Genomic DNA, 15,546 nt, shown 5'->3' with positions numbered 1-15,546 from the left:
TGGGCTTGCCTCTCTAGCATCCAATGGGAGAAGGGACGAATAATTCAAATTCGTCACAGTATGTCCTCATTTCTGGAAGGTGAAGACTCCAAAATGATTCTCAGTGGCTGTAGCTGCACCACTCTTGTGTCTGACCGTATGGTTTCTGAGCAGGCTTCATGCTGCTCTGTACAGCATAACGTAAGGAAAGGTTTCGTACATTGTCAAAATGTGCAGTCAGGAGTTCATAGTCTACTTGCAAAAAGGACCCTCTACGATTTGGATGAAAACAGGCTAAGAATTCTAGTGACAGATTGGATGTGGCTAACTGTCCACGCCAAGCATTAATCTGGGGATAAACTTGATTGCCTCCAAACCAGTTTACAGGATTTATACAAGAAAGCCAATTCAGAAAACTGGTATGGGTGATATTGGATAGTGTTTAAGTCACCTCTTCTCAGTAAAGTGGCATACACATCATTGGTTCTATTGGCAGGCATTTTTAAATAAGTGAATCAAGTCTCTGCCAATAATCCTGCCAATTGTGCAATTGCTACAGTAAAGTTTATATCTAGAGCATCACAATTAGATCATTGTAGCCAATCTAACATGAGAGCCCTGCAATGGATATGAATGTACATTTCATGATGAACCATCTTCTGTACTCACTCTCAAAATTTCTCTTAAAAAGCTTTTTATTATTTATTTTTTGCCAGGTCCGTTTACCCAGACAGGGGCATGAGGTTATTATTAGCAAGAGTCACTACTGGCAATTTACGCAGATGTGCCAAGGATCGCCAATCGCCACATTGCGCCATTGATTTACACAAACGATACAGTGCTCTTGGCCCGCACACCACATGCCTTACAATCTCTTGTCACCCAATAAAGATATTTTATGGATGCATTAAATTTGCAGGTTAATGCCAGGAAATCAGCAATTACGGCCCGTCTGCTCGGCAAACCAGGTAATAAAGTCCCTACCATGTTCACAAAATCTCATAACATTCCATGTGTACTGAATTTTGATTATTTAGGGGTAACATATGCTTCTAATTTTAAGGGAAAGGCCCGCATTTTAAAACAAAGTGAGAATGTGCAGCAGGCACTATATATTTATGAGATCTTGCAAACACCAACAAGTATCCATGGCCCTTAGTATTAGTAACAACAACAAATGGTAGTGCAGCCAGAAAGTGGCAAAGTACTGGGTAAAAGGTGCAGACCAGGGGGTGTCTGATAAGTGCAGGGAAAGGCGGGTCTGTAGGGTTACAGATACAGATCCAAAATGCAAGGTTTGGCAGGAGGCAGTGCGGGTGCATGGCAGCATGAGCAGGTACCTGGCCCCGAAATCGGAGGGTAACCAGGTCCAAAATGCCTAAGTAGATCAACAGGGGAGAGGAGGTGAGAATGCAGAAGCAAAGAAGGTCTTAAGGTGCTTCCTGAACCGGAGATGGTTCTCCTCAAGTTTCAGAGTGGCAGGGAGGCTTTACCAGAGAGTCGCCCCAGCTTTAATGCGTATAAATCTAGAATCGGTGGAAACTGCTAAATATGGACCATCTATTTGGGGGTTTGAGGATTTGTACAGCCTTCAAATTATAGAGAATAAATTAATTTAAAAAATGATTGTGCTTGGCTTTTTCTACACCAAATTTTGCAGTTCATGCAGAAGTAAATTTCTCCTGTTTGGAAGATGACCTTAAACTAGAGCTTATTTTTTATTGGCTGAGGGAATCGTACCAAAATGTCGCCCTCACAATTACGACGGCCAAAAAAGCAACTTTTTATTTGTACCCCCCCCCTTACACCACATATATATGTGCAGGGTATAGATTATAATATTAATATGGGGGACTGCGGTGGGTCTCCCCCCGCCTATGTATGTGGTGTGAAGGGGTTTAAAAAGGGGTTTAAAAAAAAAGTCGGCATTTTCAGCCGTCGCAATAATCACATAGATCATTGGCGGAGTCTTTGGAATAACTTGGAGGCTGCCTTGACACATTCAATCTCCCCGAGCATGTTTATTACACCCACCCCAAAGTGATGAATAGACATGGCTCTCCCACATTTAACATTATATGTTAAAGATTGATGCACTGAAAGTCCCTTTAAAGTCAACTCACTGCTCTTACAGTAGTACTAAGAACACAAAGAATTAAATCTGCAATCCAATTGATATCATGTACTTCTGTACAGAACTACCATTCAAGAATATCTTTTGTGGAGCAATATAATTAACAAACTATGTTTAGTTGCAAGAGCAGATACATTACTGATAAGAGCCATAACTGCTGTATGGTCTAACTATGTAGAGCATTGCGTAAAGATCTCCCATATTTTTCTTCTGCCAAATTTATGCTACGATCAGAACTAACATACTCTCCATCCTTAGAGAGTCAGGCATACAGCAATGTAGATCGACTCTATGCTACCTATTAATAGTGAACAACCCACGCAAAGGTTGGGTGGTACTTTCATACACGCAACAAGCCTTATGCTTGAGGAGGCACCACCCTTATAAAAAGGTACTCTTGAATGCAGTAGGAAAGATATTTTTAGCATGTTTTTAGACTTTATGGGATTATATTGTTTGTAGTGGGTTGTGGATGTTTGTTGAGTCTAATTTATGAATGATCTTGTTGCTATTATCTTTGCTCAATCAACTTTTAAGAAATTGCTAGATTTGTTTTATTCCTGTATGGCTCTTTTATGACAGTCGAAAAAAAGAAATTCGGTTGGCCCTTTATTATTAGCAACGCTACTGTCATCACAAAGGGGCCCCATCACGTTGGGCGCCACCTGCCTTGCTTTCCATAATAAGGAACTACCAGGAATCACTCATCTCCACCTCCTTACGAGGCTGTGATGAATTGCTTCTGGTCATCAGTCATTCATGTCTAAAGCACACTAAGCTTGATGCCAGCGCAATGCATGTGGGGCCTAGTTTAGGGTACCTTCAGCATGATCAAACAGCCAGGGATTATGGTTGGGAACCCATTTAGAGAAGACAGCTCTGAATCGTTGCACAAATTACAATGACACAGTTGTACTCGGTGCATTTTAATGTAACCCATTATTTCCTAAATGCAGGTCCCATTTTAACAAGATTAAAATTAATTTCCCAGAATGGACATTAGCAACACCCCATGCCAGTCTTTTCTGAAACATGTTAACTGGACCCTAAAGACAGACTGGCTCACACAATTGCCTTTTACCAATCAACATTCTCACAGAACTATGTTGCCTTCATAAGCCACACAAGGAAACAGCCATGACAACTCCCACAGCCACTTCACACAAACCACAACAAACACTGGGCCTCATTCCAAGTTGGCCGGTACACTGTAAAAGTGCTGGTAATAACGTTTACCGGCACATTACCCGGACTGAAAAAACGATAACTAGGCCGGTAGGGGTTAAGGACTAACCTCCAGCTAAGAGCTATGATACCTCCGGGTCTGGGAGCTATACAAATGAAATAAATAAATCTGACTCATACCGGCAAAATAAATACCTTTCTTAACGGCAAGGCCGGCAATAGAGGCAAAATCCTCCCAAGAAGTCCAAGTTCAGATTTCATGAATCCTGGTGAAAATATATCCTTTTGTCTTTGGATTATTGAGGCCATCTGTGACACTGCCAAACTACCAACTTTCCCTCAAACTTTTTGTCAGAACCTCTTCCTTGCTGTGATGATTTTGATTCCCTATATATTCCCCCCGACTGATCCATGAATTAAACTTGCTCTTCCCTTCACAACAAACAAACCGATCACCCACACAAACACCAGGCAAGCTAACCAGCGTCTTCTGTACATTCTAGTCTGCAAACTAACATGCACATTAAAAAAGCGTTTACCCAGTGGGCACCCAGAGCATGGAACACCCAACCACATCACATCAGCACTTCACTGCACCCTCAATCACCACTTTCCAAAAGAGCCTCAAAACATCTCTTCCTTCACATGTAATCCAGCCCCTCTACCTACCCTACTACCGCTTGTCTATCATAATCTTCCCATTCTATCCAAAAGATAGTTTTTAACTTCTGTTTCATCCAACCCTAGAACATTGTAAGGTGCTCCAAGACCCTGTGGGTAGGGCTACAGATGAACACAAATTCGAATAAAATAACCACACTTCCACTGGGCCCTTCACAGCAGTTTGATGCAACCCTCAAAAACCCTTTGTAGCTCTAACCCCTTGTTGGTACAGGCCAGCCCTGCACACCACCTCCTCTATGGAGGGTCCCTACTAGGACGGTATGCTATTTGCAATGGCCCAATTATCCCTCCCCTTGCACTTCTACTGGTCTAAACGTACCAAGAACTGTGAAGGATCTTTCACTTGCAACCCCTTTAATGTGGTTGTGCCCCCCACACCCTGCAATGCCTTCCTCCTCGTCCTCCCCCAACCGCACTCCCACCAACTCCAGCTTCCCGCTGGTGTCACCACAAAGCATTTTTATCCTGTGGTTGGTGCCTTATAATTAAAAAATTAAATATTAAATGTGCAGTCACAATGAAGGGGCACTGGATCTCCTACCCTTAGTAAAACATCAGCTATGGCTGGAAGAGGAATAAGACTAATAAGAAAATGAACTCACCATGAATTAAAAGTTCTGAATCTTTATTTAATTCATACAAGCGAAAAGCTTCTTCCAGCTCCAACTGCGAAGAAATTGTACAGGGGTCGCCTAACAAATGTGGAAAAACAAAACACACTATGAAAATCGAAGAAATGAACAATCTTAAAACTTGAAAACTATGGAAATGCCTGGATGGGTCAAAATACAATAATAGAATTTCAATAAACCAAAATAAGGTGCTACATTTTAGTAGCAGATGGAACGACTTGCCAGTTCATCAAGACAAAAGTAAGTTACCTGCAGCCCGGTTTCTCTAGTATGGAGAATTATATGCTCTGAATATACTATGCATTTAGGTGAGCATGGAAGAATTTCAGAACAATTCACTCCAAGTGTTTTTGAATCATTAAGCTTTCTGCTTTTTATAGTCCTGAGTGACAGGTTTTTTTTGGTTTAAAAGGAAATATAATCACTGTCAAAGGGAGAAAGGAGGTGGAGAGCTAGCTGCATGTGACCACAGATATACATGCTAAATAATTATTTTCAAAAATTAAGTTTCCCTTTTATACCATGCAGCAAGTCTGTATTTTACACGTATCCAGCAATAAGTGATAGCAGGACCAGAGAGGACTTGAACGCATTTCTGAGGACTGACTTAAGTAATGGGTTTAACATGGGAATATAGGCTATAGTGCTTGTAGAATGTTTGGACCAACGTCAACCTGGCTGCTTTTGCAAAACGTAAAGGAAGGTATAGGACTAAGCCGAGGGATACATGTCATTTTTTAAACAATCCACACAGAGCAATGTCCACAGAGGTATTATACACATCTAGGTTTTATTTCATAAAACATAAGTAAATATCTTGCTGGAGCTTACAGGTAAGTAATTTGTTTCAGACAGTCTCTTAGATGGTTTTTAAATACTGGCCATCCTTGTTGAGGGTCAACTGGGACACTATGATACCATGTTTGTGCAAAGGTCTAATTTCGGACTTGTTTTTCTCAAGTCTCTCATTAGAAATATGGGAAGCAATGTATTGGCTGATCTGACACTGGTTCCAATGCTGCCATTCCCTATAGTAAGTAGCGCAACCAGGTAATAACTCAAGGAATTAAGTGGCATAGAAACTGTGATTCCTTTATTTCTTTGGTACCTCCTCGGTCTTTAAGAGGATTTCAGCCTTTCCTAGTAAATAAATGTTCTGTGTGCCAACTTCCCTTGTTGGTAGTTGCCATTTTTTTCTGATAAATTCTATGCAGTTGTCATGGAGCCCACTTGTCCATTGTGGTTTCCTCCAATTTGTGACCAAAAGAGGTTACTCCTCCGCCCTACTGGGATACTGTGGGAGTACACCATCAAGAAGCAGTCAACCTGTGGGGAAGGCGTTGTCCCTAAAGGAACCTCCTTTTGGCCTAAAATAGACATTGTCCTGGTGATTTATACTGAAGGAACTGATTCCATGAAGATGGCTGGGCCTGAAATCGCTGCTAGGACTTGTGGATGGTTGTCCACTGTACCCTCGCCTGGTTGTTGTGCAAGTCCGTCTAACAAAAGGTTTATTCCTTATGGCTCCCAAAGATGAGCTATTTTGTTTCCCATTTTTGTTTTCTAAAAAGCCTCCTCTACATTTGCACAAAACAGGTGGTCTCAGTCGAAAAGGCAGGTTTATAACATTTGGCTTTTTTCTGAGTCTAAAAATTGCCACCCTAAGCCAGAGGCGCCCCTTTACAGTCAATCGTGTGGCCACCTAGGTACACCACTGTATCCAAGCTTGCCGCCATCATTTGCAATGCAGCCTTCTTGCAGGATGGGATTTGCATAAGCCTCTTCCCCCAAACATTTAAAAAAACTCCATCTTTTTCCACAAGAAACTTTCCTTGTCAGGGGTACCTTGGAGTTTACTATATGTATTTTGCACACACCCATTGTCGCAATCTTGTTCCTACCAAGTGCATGCATACAGATGTTCTCCCTGTCCATTGGAACCTCAGATGTTGATACTTGTGTTTTGCATTTCTTTCAAGCTGTTGTGACTATCATAAGACCCTTCTTTGTTGTGGCACTGATGATCACTGTGCTATGTGTAGTAAGTCTGTATTTCTTCTCATTGTGTACATTAACAGGTCTCAATGCAATAGAATTAAGAATGGTCTGCTTCACTTTAGTTCTCACCTGCTCCATTTGGGGAATCTCCTGTGGAGACTATCTTACTGCATCAAGTGACTAGTGATGCAGTCTCAATTGATGGGCTGTGTGATGGACTTGAGATACCTTGGGGGCACTGTGCCACTTGCCACTGTGCCATGATGTAGGTCCTGTAGAAGGTGCAGTATCCTCAAATCTCTCAGCAGTCCATCAAACAGCCTTAAGTCCAGCACTCCTTGCATAGGCTCAGAAAGGTCCTGGCCAACTAAGAACAGTACGTCTGAAAAGGCAGAGACTGGCTTCCAGAAAATTAACTCTCTCTCTCTCTCTCTCTCTCTTAAAAGCTATGGCTCAGTGACTAGCTCCTTAGGGGAAGACATGCACCCCATAATGGTTCTTTCCAAGGTAACAGAAAATGATACATTTTCTACTTTTAGAAATGGCAGGGATCAGACGAGCAAGCCCTCTCAGGACTCGCTCGTCAGATCCTTGCCGTTTCTAAAAATAGCTTGTATGACTGATAATTAGCCCAAGACGAAACAGAGACATTAAGTATGATAGCTCCATGTCTCGGTTTTATCCTGGGCTCATTTTCCATCGTATGAGCTACTTTTAGAAACGCCAGGGCTCCAACGAGCAAGTCCTGCTAATTTTGCAAGTGTACCAGGCTGAGACAGTGTCTGTGTGCAGACATCTCTTTCATGCTGCTTCTTTACAAACTTCACACTGTACTCAATTCCACTTTTTATCCATTCCATGGCAGTGGTGCACCCAAACTACTGTAATGCATTTCTCTGGCTCCGATCTCCCTCCACTGGCTTGCTGTGGCTTCAAGGATCAAGTTCAAGACCCTCTGCATTGTCCATAAGGCCTTCTGGGGCCGGAGCCCGTACGAACTCAAACACTCTCTTCCCAATGACCTTCCTTCCAGAGCCCTCCGCTCATCTATCTCCAATTCTCTACGGGTGAGTCGCTTCTCCAAGCAGAGACAAGGTGGTAGATCTCTTTCCTCTGCAGGTGCCTCTGTTTAGAATGGCCTCCCTGCCACTTTCTGCCTTGAGTCGGACCTCAAGTTCCAGAGCCCCTCAAGACCTTTCTTTTCTCCTCTCCCTTCTCTCTGCCTCTTGCCTGCTAACCTTTCGCACCTCCTTTTCTCTCTGCTGTCCTTTGCTAGCCTTCCCTGCCTCTTGCTGGTACGCCAGTTATTTTGACTGGCTGTCTGAAGCTCCTCTGAGTCATATAGGACACCTGCCCTCCCCCTCCCACCCAGTCCCTAGCACTTGCCTTCGGGCCATCCTGCACTGCCACCTGGCCTTCATGGCACTTCCTGGCCATGTTCCACTTAGAGGCCCTGCACTTAACCCAGGGTACTGTTCCACTGGATGCAATTCTCCCCCCTGCCCTGCACTTTTTGTCTGCGCACTTGCACGATTTAAATAATACTAGGCTTAGTAAGATTGTTTGTCTTGTCCCGTTTTCCCCCTCTCTGCCTGGTTGCACCTTTAAACACTTAGGTTATTTATAATGATCCTATACACATCAATCAATGTTAGGACATTAAGGAATACATTAGACACGCTCTACAGTAGAAGGCTACCAGGGTAGCACAGCAGGTGGTGACACTGTTGCTGAGATGTTACTTATTAAAAACTGGTTGTTAATAGTATGACTATTAGTAGTAATAGCAATTCCTTACAAGGAACAAGTTACTTACCTGTAACTGTTGTTCTCCAGCATGGGTCTGGCATGGATTCACATGGTCATGAATATTCCCAGTCGTCAGGCTGGGAATCCTCGGTAAAGAAAAAAAATCAGTATCAGTTTTGTTTCTGATCTGTCTTTCTTAGTAGTAACCAATCACTGATCTCTGGGTCATACTGCCCCCAACCAATGACTGCCCTCTACCTAAGCCCCTCCCCTGGCAGCCATCCTCAGTTTTGGTAGCACGTAAAGTGGCAGTATGACCAAGTGAAGAGCCGCAGAGGGGAAGGAGGGAGGGTTTGCATGTGAATACATGCCAGACCCATGCTGGAGGACAACAGTTACAGGTAAGTAACTTGTTCCTTCTCCGGCATGGGGTCTGGCATGGATTCACATGCTCATGAATGACAATGCATTACTTACCGTAAAAGCATTTCTGATGGTTGTATCTGCTTAGATTCACATGCTGTGCATAGTCCGACATCCAGTGGTCACTGCGGAGTATTGCATTTTGTTTTTCGTAGTCTAAAAGGGGACGTCGACAAGTCGTGTCTGTAACACTATCCCTATAGTGACGTGCTGTGTACCCACAATCCCTCACGCGTCGAGGTCCCTCTGTATTCTTTCTGCCCTGAGGAAGCCTTCTAGACGTGAGTGAGTACAGAAAAGAGATATAAAAAGATGTCCATGTTCCTTCCATCCAAGCGGGGAGGAAGGGTGGGCGCATGTGAATCTAAGCAGATACAACCATCAGAAATGCTTTTACGGTAAGTAATGCATTGTCTTCTGATGTTTGTTAATATGCTTAGAATCACATGCTGTGCATAGACTAGTGTGCAGTACCCGTAGTTGGAGGTGGGTTGTGAGAAGGAACAGTAGAGAAAAGATGTCTTAATACTGCTTGTCTCACCTGGGAATCAGATCTAGAGTGGGCATCTAGACAGTAGTGTTTTGTAAAGGTGTGCACAGAACTCCAGGTTGCCACTTTGCAAATGGACTCCAGGGGAACATTTGCAATGAATGCTATGGATGCCCCAGTGCCTCGAGTAGAGTGTGCTCTTGGCTTGAAGGGTAGTTCTCTCTTAGCAAGAGTGTAACAGAGAGTGATGCATTGAACAATCCATCTAGATATAGTGGACTTGAGACTGCATCTCCTTCTCTTCCTGCTGCCACTGAGACAAAGAACTGATTAGTTTTTCTCAGTGGTCTAGTTCTTTCCATATAAAACATGACAGCTCTGCGCACATCAAGTGTATGCAGGCTTTTTTCTCCCAAATTTGAAGGGTTTTGAAAGAACGTTGGTAGTTCTATAGACTGGTTGACATGGAATTTCGAGATGAATTTCGGTGCAACCCTTGGGTGTGTGCGTAGAACCACCTTATCCTTGTGAACCGTTACAAAGGGGTCTAGAACAGAAAGAGCCTGTAGTTCACTTACTCTCCTAATGGAGTTGATAGCTATTAGGAAGGCGGTCTTAAGAGTGAGGTCTTAAAGAGTTGCCTTGTGCATGGGTTCAAATGGTGAGCCCATGAGCCTGGTAAGTACCACATTTAGGTCCCAGCCGGGAGCTGAGTTTGCTATCGGAGGGTGTATTCTCTTTACCCCCTCCATAAAGGCTTTAATAACTGGGACTTTCCACCAGGACACTAAGTTGGGAAGTGGTGTATGCAGAAAGTGCCGCTAGGTGGACTTTAATAGAATTGAATACTAGACCGGAGTCCAGTAAATGGGTCAGGTACAGAACAATTTGTGTGGGAGAGCAGTCAACAGGGTTGATGTTTCTTCCTCTACACCAGATGACAAATCTCTTCCATTTGCTAGAATAACAGTGACGAGTGTTAGGCTTTCTAGCCTCCCTGAGGATGTCCATGCATCTCTCCGGGAGTTGTAAATGTCAAATTCTATGATCTCAGGAGCCGGGCTGCTAAATTCATGGACGAGGGCATGGATGCAGTGTCCTGCCCTTGTCCTGTGACAGCATGTTGTACGGGCAGGGAAGTTTCACTAGAGAAGATAGAGACATCTCCATCAGGTGAGCGAACCATGGCTGCCGGGCCCAAATAGGGGCCACTAGTATCATGGTAACTTGTTCCTGGTGCATCTTGTGCACAATCTTGTTGAGAAGGGGAGTCGGGGGGGGGGGGGGGAGAAAGCGTAAACAAATTTCCCTGACCATTGCATCGACAGACCGTTCCCCTTGGATTGGTTCTGGGGGTACCTGAAGGCGTAATCTAGGCATTGTGAGTTCTCTAGGGTTGCAAACAGGTCTATTTCCGGGAATCCCCATTGTGTGAAAACGTCGAAGACTATGTCTTCGTGTAAATGCCATTCGTACTCTGAGGGCAGAGGGAAGTCTCTGCTTAGTTCGTCTGCTAGCAGATTGAGTTCCCCTGGTACATGTTGTGACAGTAGGAACATGTGTTTGAGAGCCCACTTCCAGATGTTCTGGGACAGCTTGGACAGTCCCGGAGAGTGAGTGCCCCCTTGTTTGTTGAGGTAGTACATGGCTGTGGTGCTGTCCGTGAGGACCATCACCGTCTTCCCTTGAAGGTGTGTCTGGAAGGCTTTTAGTGCCTTGAACACAGCAAGTAGCTCCAGTAAGTTTATGTGCTTGGAAGCTACGCTCGGAGTCCAAACTCCGTGAGCAGTCTGATGGGATAGGTGAGCCCCCCCGCATCCTGTGAGGGATGCGTCTGTGGTTAGAGTGGCTTCCACTGCGGGGGTTGCAAATGGTTTCCCTATTACCAGGTAATCCTTCGACCACCACTGTAGCGAGAGAACCAAAGCCTGCAAGACCACCACTAGATCGTCCCATTGTCCGCTGGCCTGACACCACTGGCTGTTGAGCCACTCTTGCATTGGGCGCATGCGCAGGCGCGCGTGGGGTACCAAATAAATACATTACACCATCATTCCTAGCAATCGCATTGCTTTGCATACCGTCACCTCTCGACCTTCTACATATTGAGGGATCTGAAACAGCATGTTTTGGACCCTCTCGTTGGAGGGGAAGACGAGGCCGTCCTTTGTTCGAATTAGAGCCCCTAGGAATTGTTTGACTTGGCTGGGGTCTAAGCTGGACTTCTCGTTGATGGAGAAGCCCAGTTGGAACAAAAGGTCTGTCTTTTGGGTATTTGAGAAGCATGTTTCGTAAGAATCCCCTGTTATGAGCCAATCGTCGAGGTAAGGGTATACTGGAATGAACAACCTGCGCAGGTGGGCCGCTGCCACTGCCAGTACTTTCGTGAATACCCTTGGTGCTGATGCTATCCCGAAGGGTAGCACTCTGAACTGGTAGTGTTTGCCCTCTATCTTGAACCTGATGTATTTTCTGTGCGCTGGCAACATTAAAATATGAAAGTATGCATCTTTCATGTCCAGTGTTGTCATGTAATCTCCTTGTGATAGCAGGGGAATCACTTCCTGTAAGGTCACCATACGAAACTTTTGAGGTTTGACAAATGTGTTCGCTGGGCGCAGATCGAATACAGGGCGCATGGTTAAGTCCTTTTTGGGTACAAGGAAGTACACTGAATAAATATCTTCCGTTACCTGCGATAGAGGCACGACCTCTATAGCTCCTTTTTCCAGTAGCTGGTCCACTTCTTGTAGAAGGATGGCGAGGTGTTCTGGTGTCATGCGTCGTCCCCTTGGGGATCTGTACGTTGGGGAACTGTTGAATTCTATATAGTAGCCGCAGGCTATGGTTAATAGTACCCAGCGGTCTAAAGTTATTCCCTCCCATGCTGGAAGAAAGGATGTTAACCGGCCCCCGACCGGCGAAGCATAGGAGGGGACCCGGATCTTCGAGTCATTTGGTGTTGGTGGCTTGGGAACCGCTAGGGGTAGAACCCCGACCTCTCCCTTTGCCACGGCGTTGTCCTCTCTGGTTGTATTGGGCACTGGTGCCGTGGTTAGAGGACCATTTGGTGTTTGCAGAGTATTGCTGCTGCTGATTTTGCTGCTGGCGTGGGCCTCGAAAAAAGCACCTATTGCCATAGCCACGTTTGTTAGGAGGCCTGGAAATGTGGTCTAGGGTTTTGATGTTGTCAAACTCTTTCTTTGCCGTTTCTAGTGCCTCATCAACCGCCTTTCCAAAGAGGTTGGCATCTTCTATAGGCTTGTTGATTAGAGACGCTTGTGTTTCAGGTTTAAACCCCGAATTACGCAGCCAGACATGGCGTTTGAGGAGTATTCCTTGGACTAGGGAACGGCCAGCCGTTTCTGCAGCATCCAGAGTGTTTTTCACGATGCTTTGGTTGACTAGGGTCCCTTCAGTAATCGTGGCCAGAAGGCGTGTACGTAAGGGTTCTCGTACCTCCTCGGTGTCCTTAGGTAGCTTGCTCCATTGAGCGTCTGCGTAACTTGCTAGCAAGGAATTGTTGTTTGCAATCCTTGCGGAAAAAGCAGCGGAGGCTGTGATTCTCTTCCCCAAGGCATACAATTTTTTGTGCTCCTTATCTGGTGGTGCTTTGCTGGTAGACAGCGGGGCCCCTGCTCTTTTCCTTGTATTTGTCACCACTAGGGAGTCTGGTACAGAGTGGCCACTGACGTACAACGGGTCTGAAGGGGAAGGACTGAATAGTTTTTCTATCCTCGGGTTGACCCCTCTGACCAATGTGGGTGTAGATAGTGAAGGGATAATTTGTCTCCTTAATGAGGCGAGGAGGGGAATGGTTTGGCTGACAGGGGGTTTCTCCTTGATTACCTTCTCCATAAAGTCAATGTCAGGAGAAATCTCCCCAGTGTCTATTTCGAAATGCGCTGCTGCCTTGCGTAGTAGTGCATTAAATGTAGGTTGATCGTCAATAGGTGACGTGTTCCTATTAGGTGAGTCCTCGGGAGGGGACAGGTTTAGTACATCAGGGTCCGAAAACGCTGATGGGGACTGCCAGGGCTGTGAAGCACCTTCCTCTGGATCTTCTCCGAAGCCCCCCCCCACCTATATCTAGATTCTCTTCAAAACCTTCTTCCTCTAGGTTTTGTTCCTCTTCGTTGCCTAAAAATTCGTCGTCCTCCTGAAAGTGGGGGTCCTCTTCAGTGAGGTCATATAAATTTATATCCACTTGGGAGGGATCAAACAGCCTAGGGAATTTAGCCCTGGGGTCAATCTGAGGTCCCTCTCTTGCCCTCTTGGGTGGTGGTGGTGGTAGGTTTTGGGTCTCCATAAACCTCTCCATCTTCTCCATACAGAACTGGAGTCTCTCCAGGGTCTCATGAGGTACACCTGAGCAGTCTGGGGGGGTGGGAAAAGGGTCTTTGGCCTGAAAATGCTTTGATCTCTCCCATAACGTCGAAGAAAGGTCTCCGTCTGAAAAGCCTTCTGGTAGGCTAGGAGTCCCTTTAGATGAAGGCGACAGTTCCTGCCTTCCTTCAGGCCTTTTCAGCGTTTCTCTAGCCTTCTGAGCGGTATTCGGCGTATCTTTCGCCGTCCGCTTCTGGCTATCGGCGGAAACGATCCTCGCCAGGCTCTCGACAACTAATCTGTCTGTGGAGGGCTCTGGTATTGACGTTACGGGCGTCGCGCGTTCTACGGCGACGGGTGCTCTCTGACGGAGCGCTTCGTCTGGCGGTTTGGGGGTAGCGCCCTTATCTGGGGGAAGCGCAGTCGCTGGTCGCGTCTTCGTTTGCGAGGGGGGCTTAAGACTCTTACGGTCTGAGGAGGACGCCAGTGGAACCTGCGTCTCCGTTGGCGCTGCTGGTTTCTTCATCTTCGACGAAGAAGAGCCGTGGGTTTTGTGTTTATGGGAGTGTTTTTTGTGTGCGTCAGTGTCGCCGGGGTGTTCATCCAAATAAGCAGGGCGTGAGCCGAACTTGTTGGGGACGGGGACAGACGACGAGGAGCGCCAGCGCTCCTTAGAGAGGTCTACGACTTCTGTAACGGATGTCGGGTTATCACATTCCTCGTCACTTTCTGCGCAGGGGTTGAGGAATCGGACTTCGACATGGCGAAGGCCGCCCACCTTTTGACCTTGCGGTCCTTTAAAGTCTTAGGCTTAAGAAGCTGACAAGCCGCGCAGCCGTCTTCCTTGTGGTCGAGGGGCAAGCAACGGTTACACCGTTTATGCTTGTCTTTCCAGGTAAACTTGCCCTTGCAACGCGGGCAAAACCTAAAGGGTGTCCTCTCCCGAGGGAAAGGGAGGGGAAAAGGAAAGGCATTCTCAGAGAGAAACAAGAAATGTCCCACGACCCCACTCTCCCTACTGTTTTAGGGCCGGCGAGGCCAGGCCACTTGTTCGGCAGCACCGAAGGATCTCCTCCGTCTCGTCCCAGCCATCGAAGTTCTTACTCGGCGGAGAAAAGGCTTCGCAGCTACGTCGGGGGAGGGATCTTATGTAAATCTATATTAATAAATAATGACCAAAGGTCGAGTAAATGAATTTGCAATGTCTCTCGAGGAGCTCCGCGTAAAGGCGACCAATATCTGGGCGGAAAAAAACAATCTGAGGGACCTCGACCCGTGAGGGATTGTGGGTACACCGCACGTCACTATAGGGACAGTGTTACAGACACGCCTTGTCAAACCAACAAAATGCAATACTCCGCAGTGACCACTGGATGTCGGACTATGCACAGCATGTGATTCTAAGCAGATTAACAAACATCAGAAATAAGAATACATAGCAGTATACACATGCACAACCACAGGCTCAACATTAAGCAATACAACAACTCAACATTAAGCATCTCTTACCTCCTCACCAGGCTCACCTTAAGCGAACAGGTTGCGCAGCACTGCTTGGCCAACCCTGGACTCCTCCCTGGAGTCCCGATCGAAGCAGTAGAGTATTGTGAAGGTGTGCGTCGACCTCCACGTAGCAGCCCTGCAGATGTTCAGCAGGGGCACACCAGACAGGAACGCCGTGGTAGCAGCAGTCGCTCTGGTCGAATGGGCTCTCGGACGGCCCGGCAGCGGTCGGTTTGCCAACCGGTGACGGTGCATGATGCAGCCGCAGGGCCATCTGGAAATGGAAGCCTTCGAGAGAGCCTTCCCTTGATTCACAGGTCCAAAGTTCACAAACAGCTGTGATGTCTTCCGAAAACTCTTTGTGTGGTCCACGTAGAACTTCAGCGCTCTAGCCACATCCAGCGAGTGCAAAGTCCTATCGGCCGGAGACGAAGGGAAGAAAA

At 46.1% G+C, this 15,546-nt stretch overlaps 1 protein-coding gene across 3 annotated transcripts in view; it reads right to left on the bottom strand.

The window, feature by feature from the left end:
* Positions 1–15,546, bottom strand: part of PRKCI (protein kinase C iota) — a 1,761,305-nt gene that overhangs the window by 1,322,232 nt on the left and 423,527 nt on the right. For all 3 annotated transcript variants that reach the window (XM_069618564.1, XM_069618565.1, XM_069618563.1), the window contains one exon: positions 4,585–4,674. In XM_069618564.1, the coding sequence (XP_069474665.1) occupies positions 4,585–4,674 (90 nt within the window). The remainder of the gene's footprint in view (positions 1–4,584; positions 4,675–15,546) is intronic.

The sequence above is a fragment of the Ambystoma mexicanum genome, chromosome 10 (assembly GCF_040938575.1).
Source record: "Ambystoma mexicanum isolate Mex_15411 chromosome 10, UKY_AmexF1_1, whole genome shotgun sequence".
Classification (NCBI taxonomy): domain Eukaryota; kingdom Metazoa; phylum Chordata; class Amphibia; order Caudata; family Ambystomatidae; genus Ambystoma; species Ambystoma mexicanum.
Note: the sequence above shows the minus strand (reverse complement) of the source record. Positions and strands in the feature narration are given on the sequence as shown.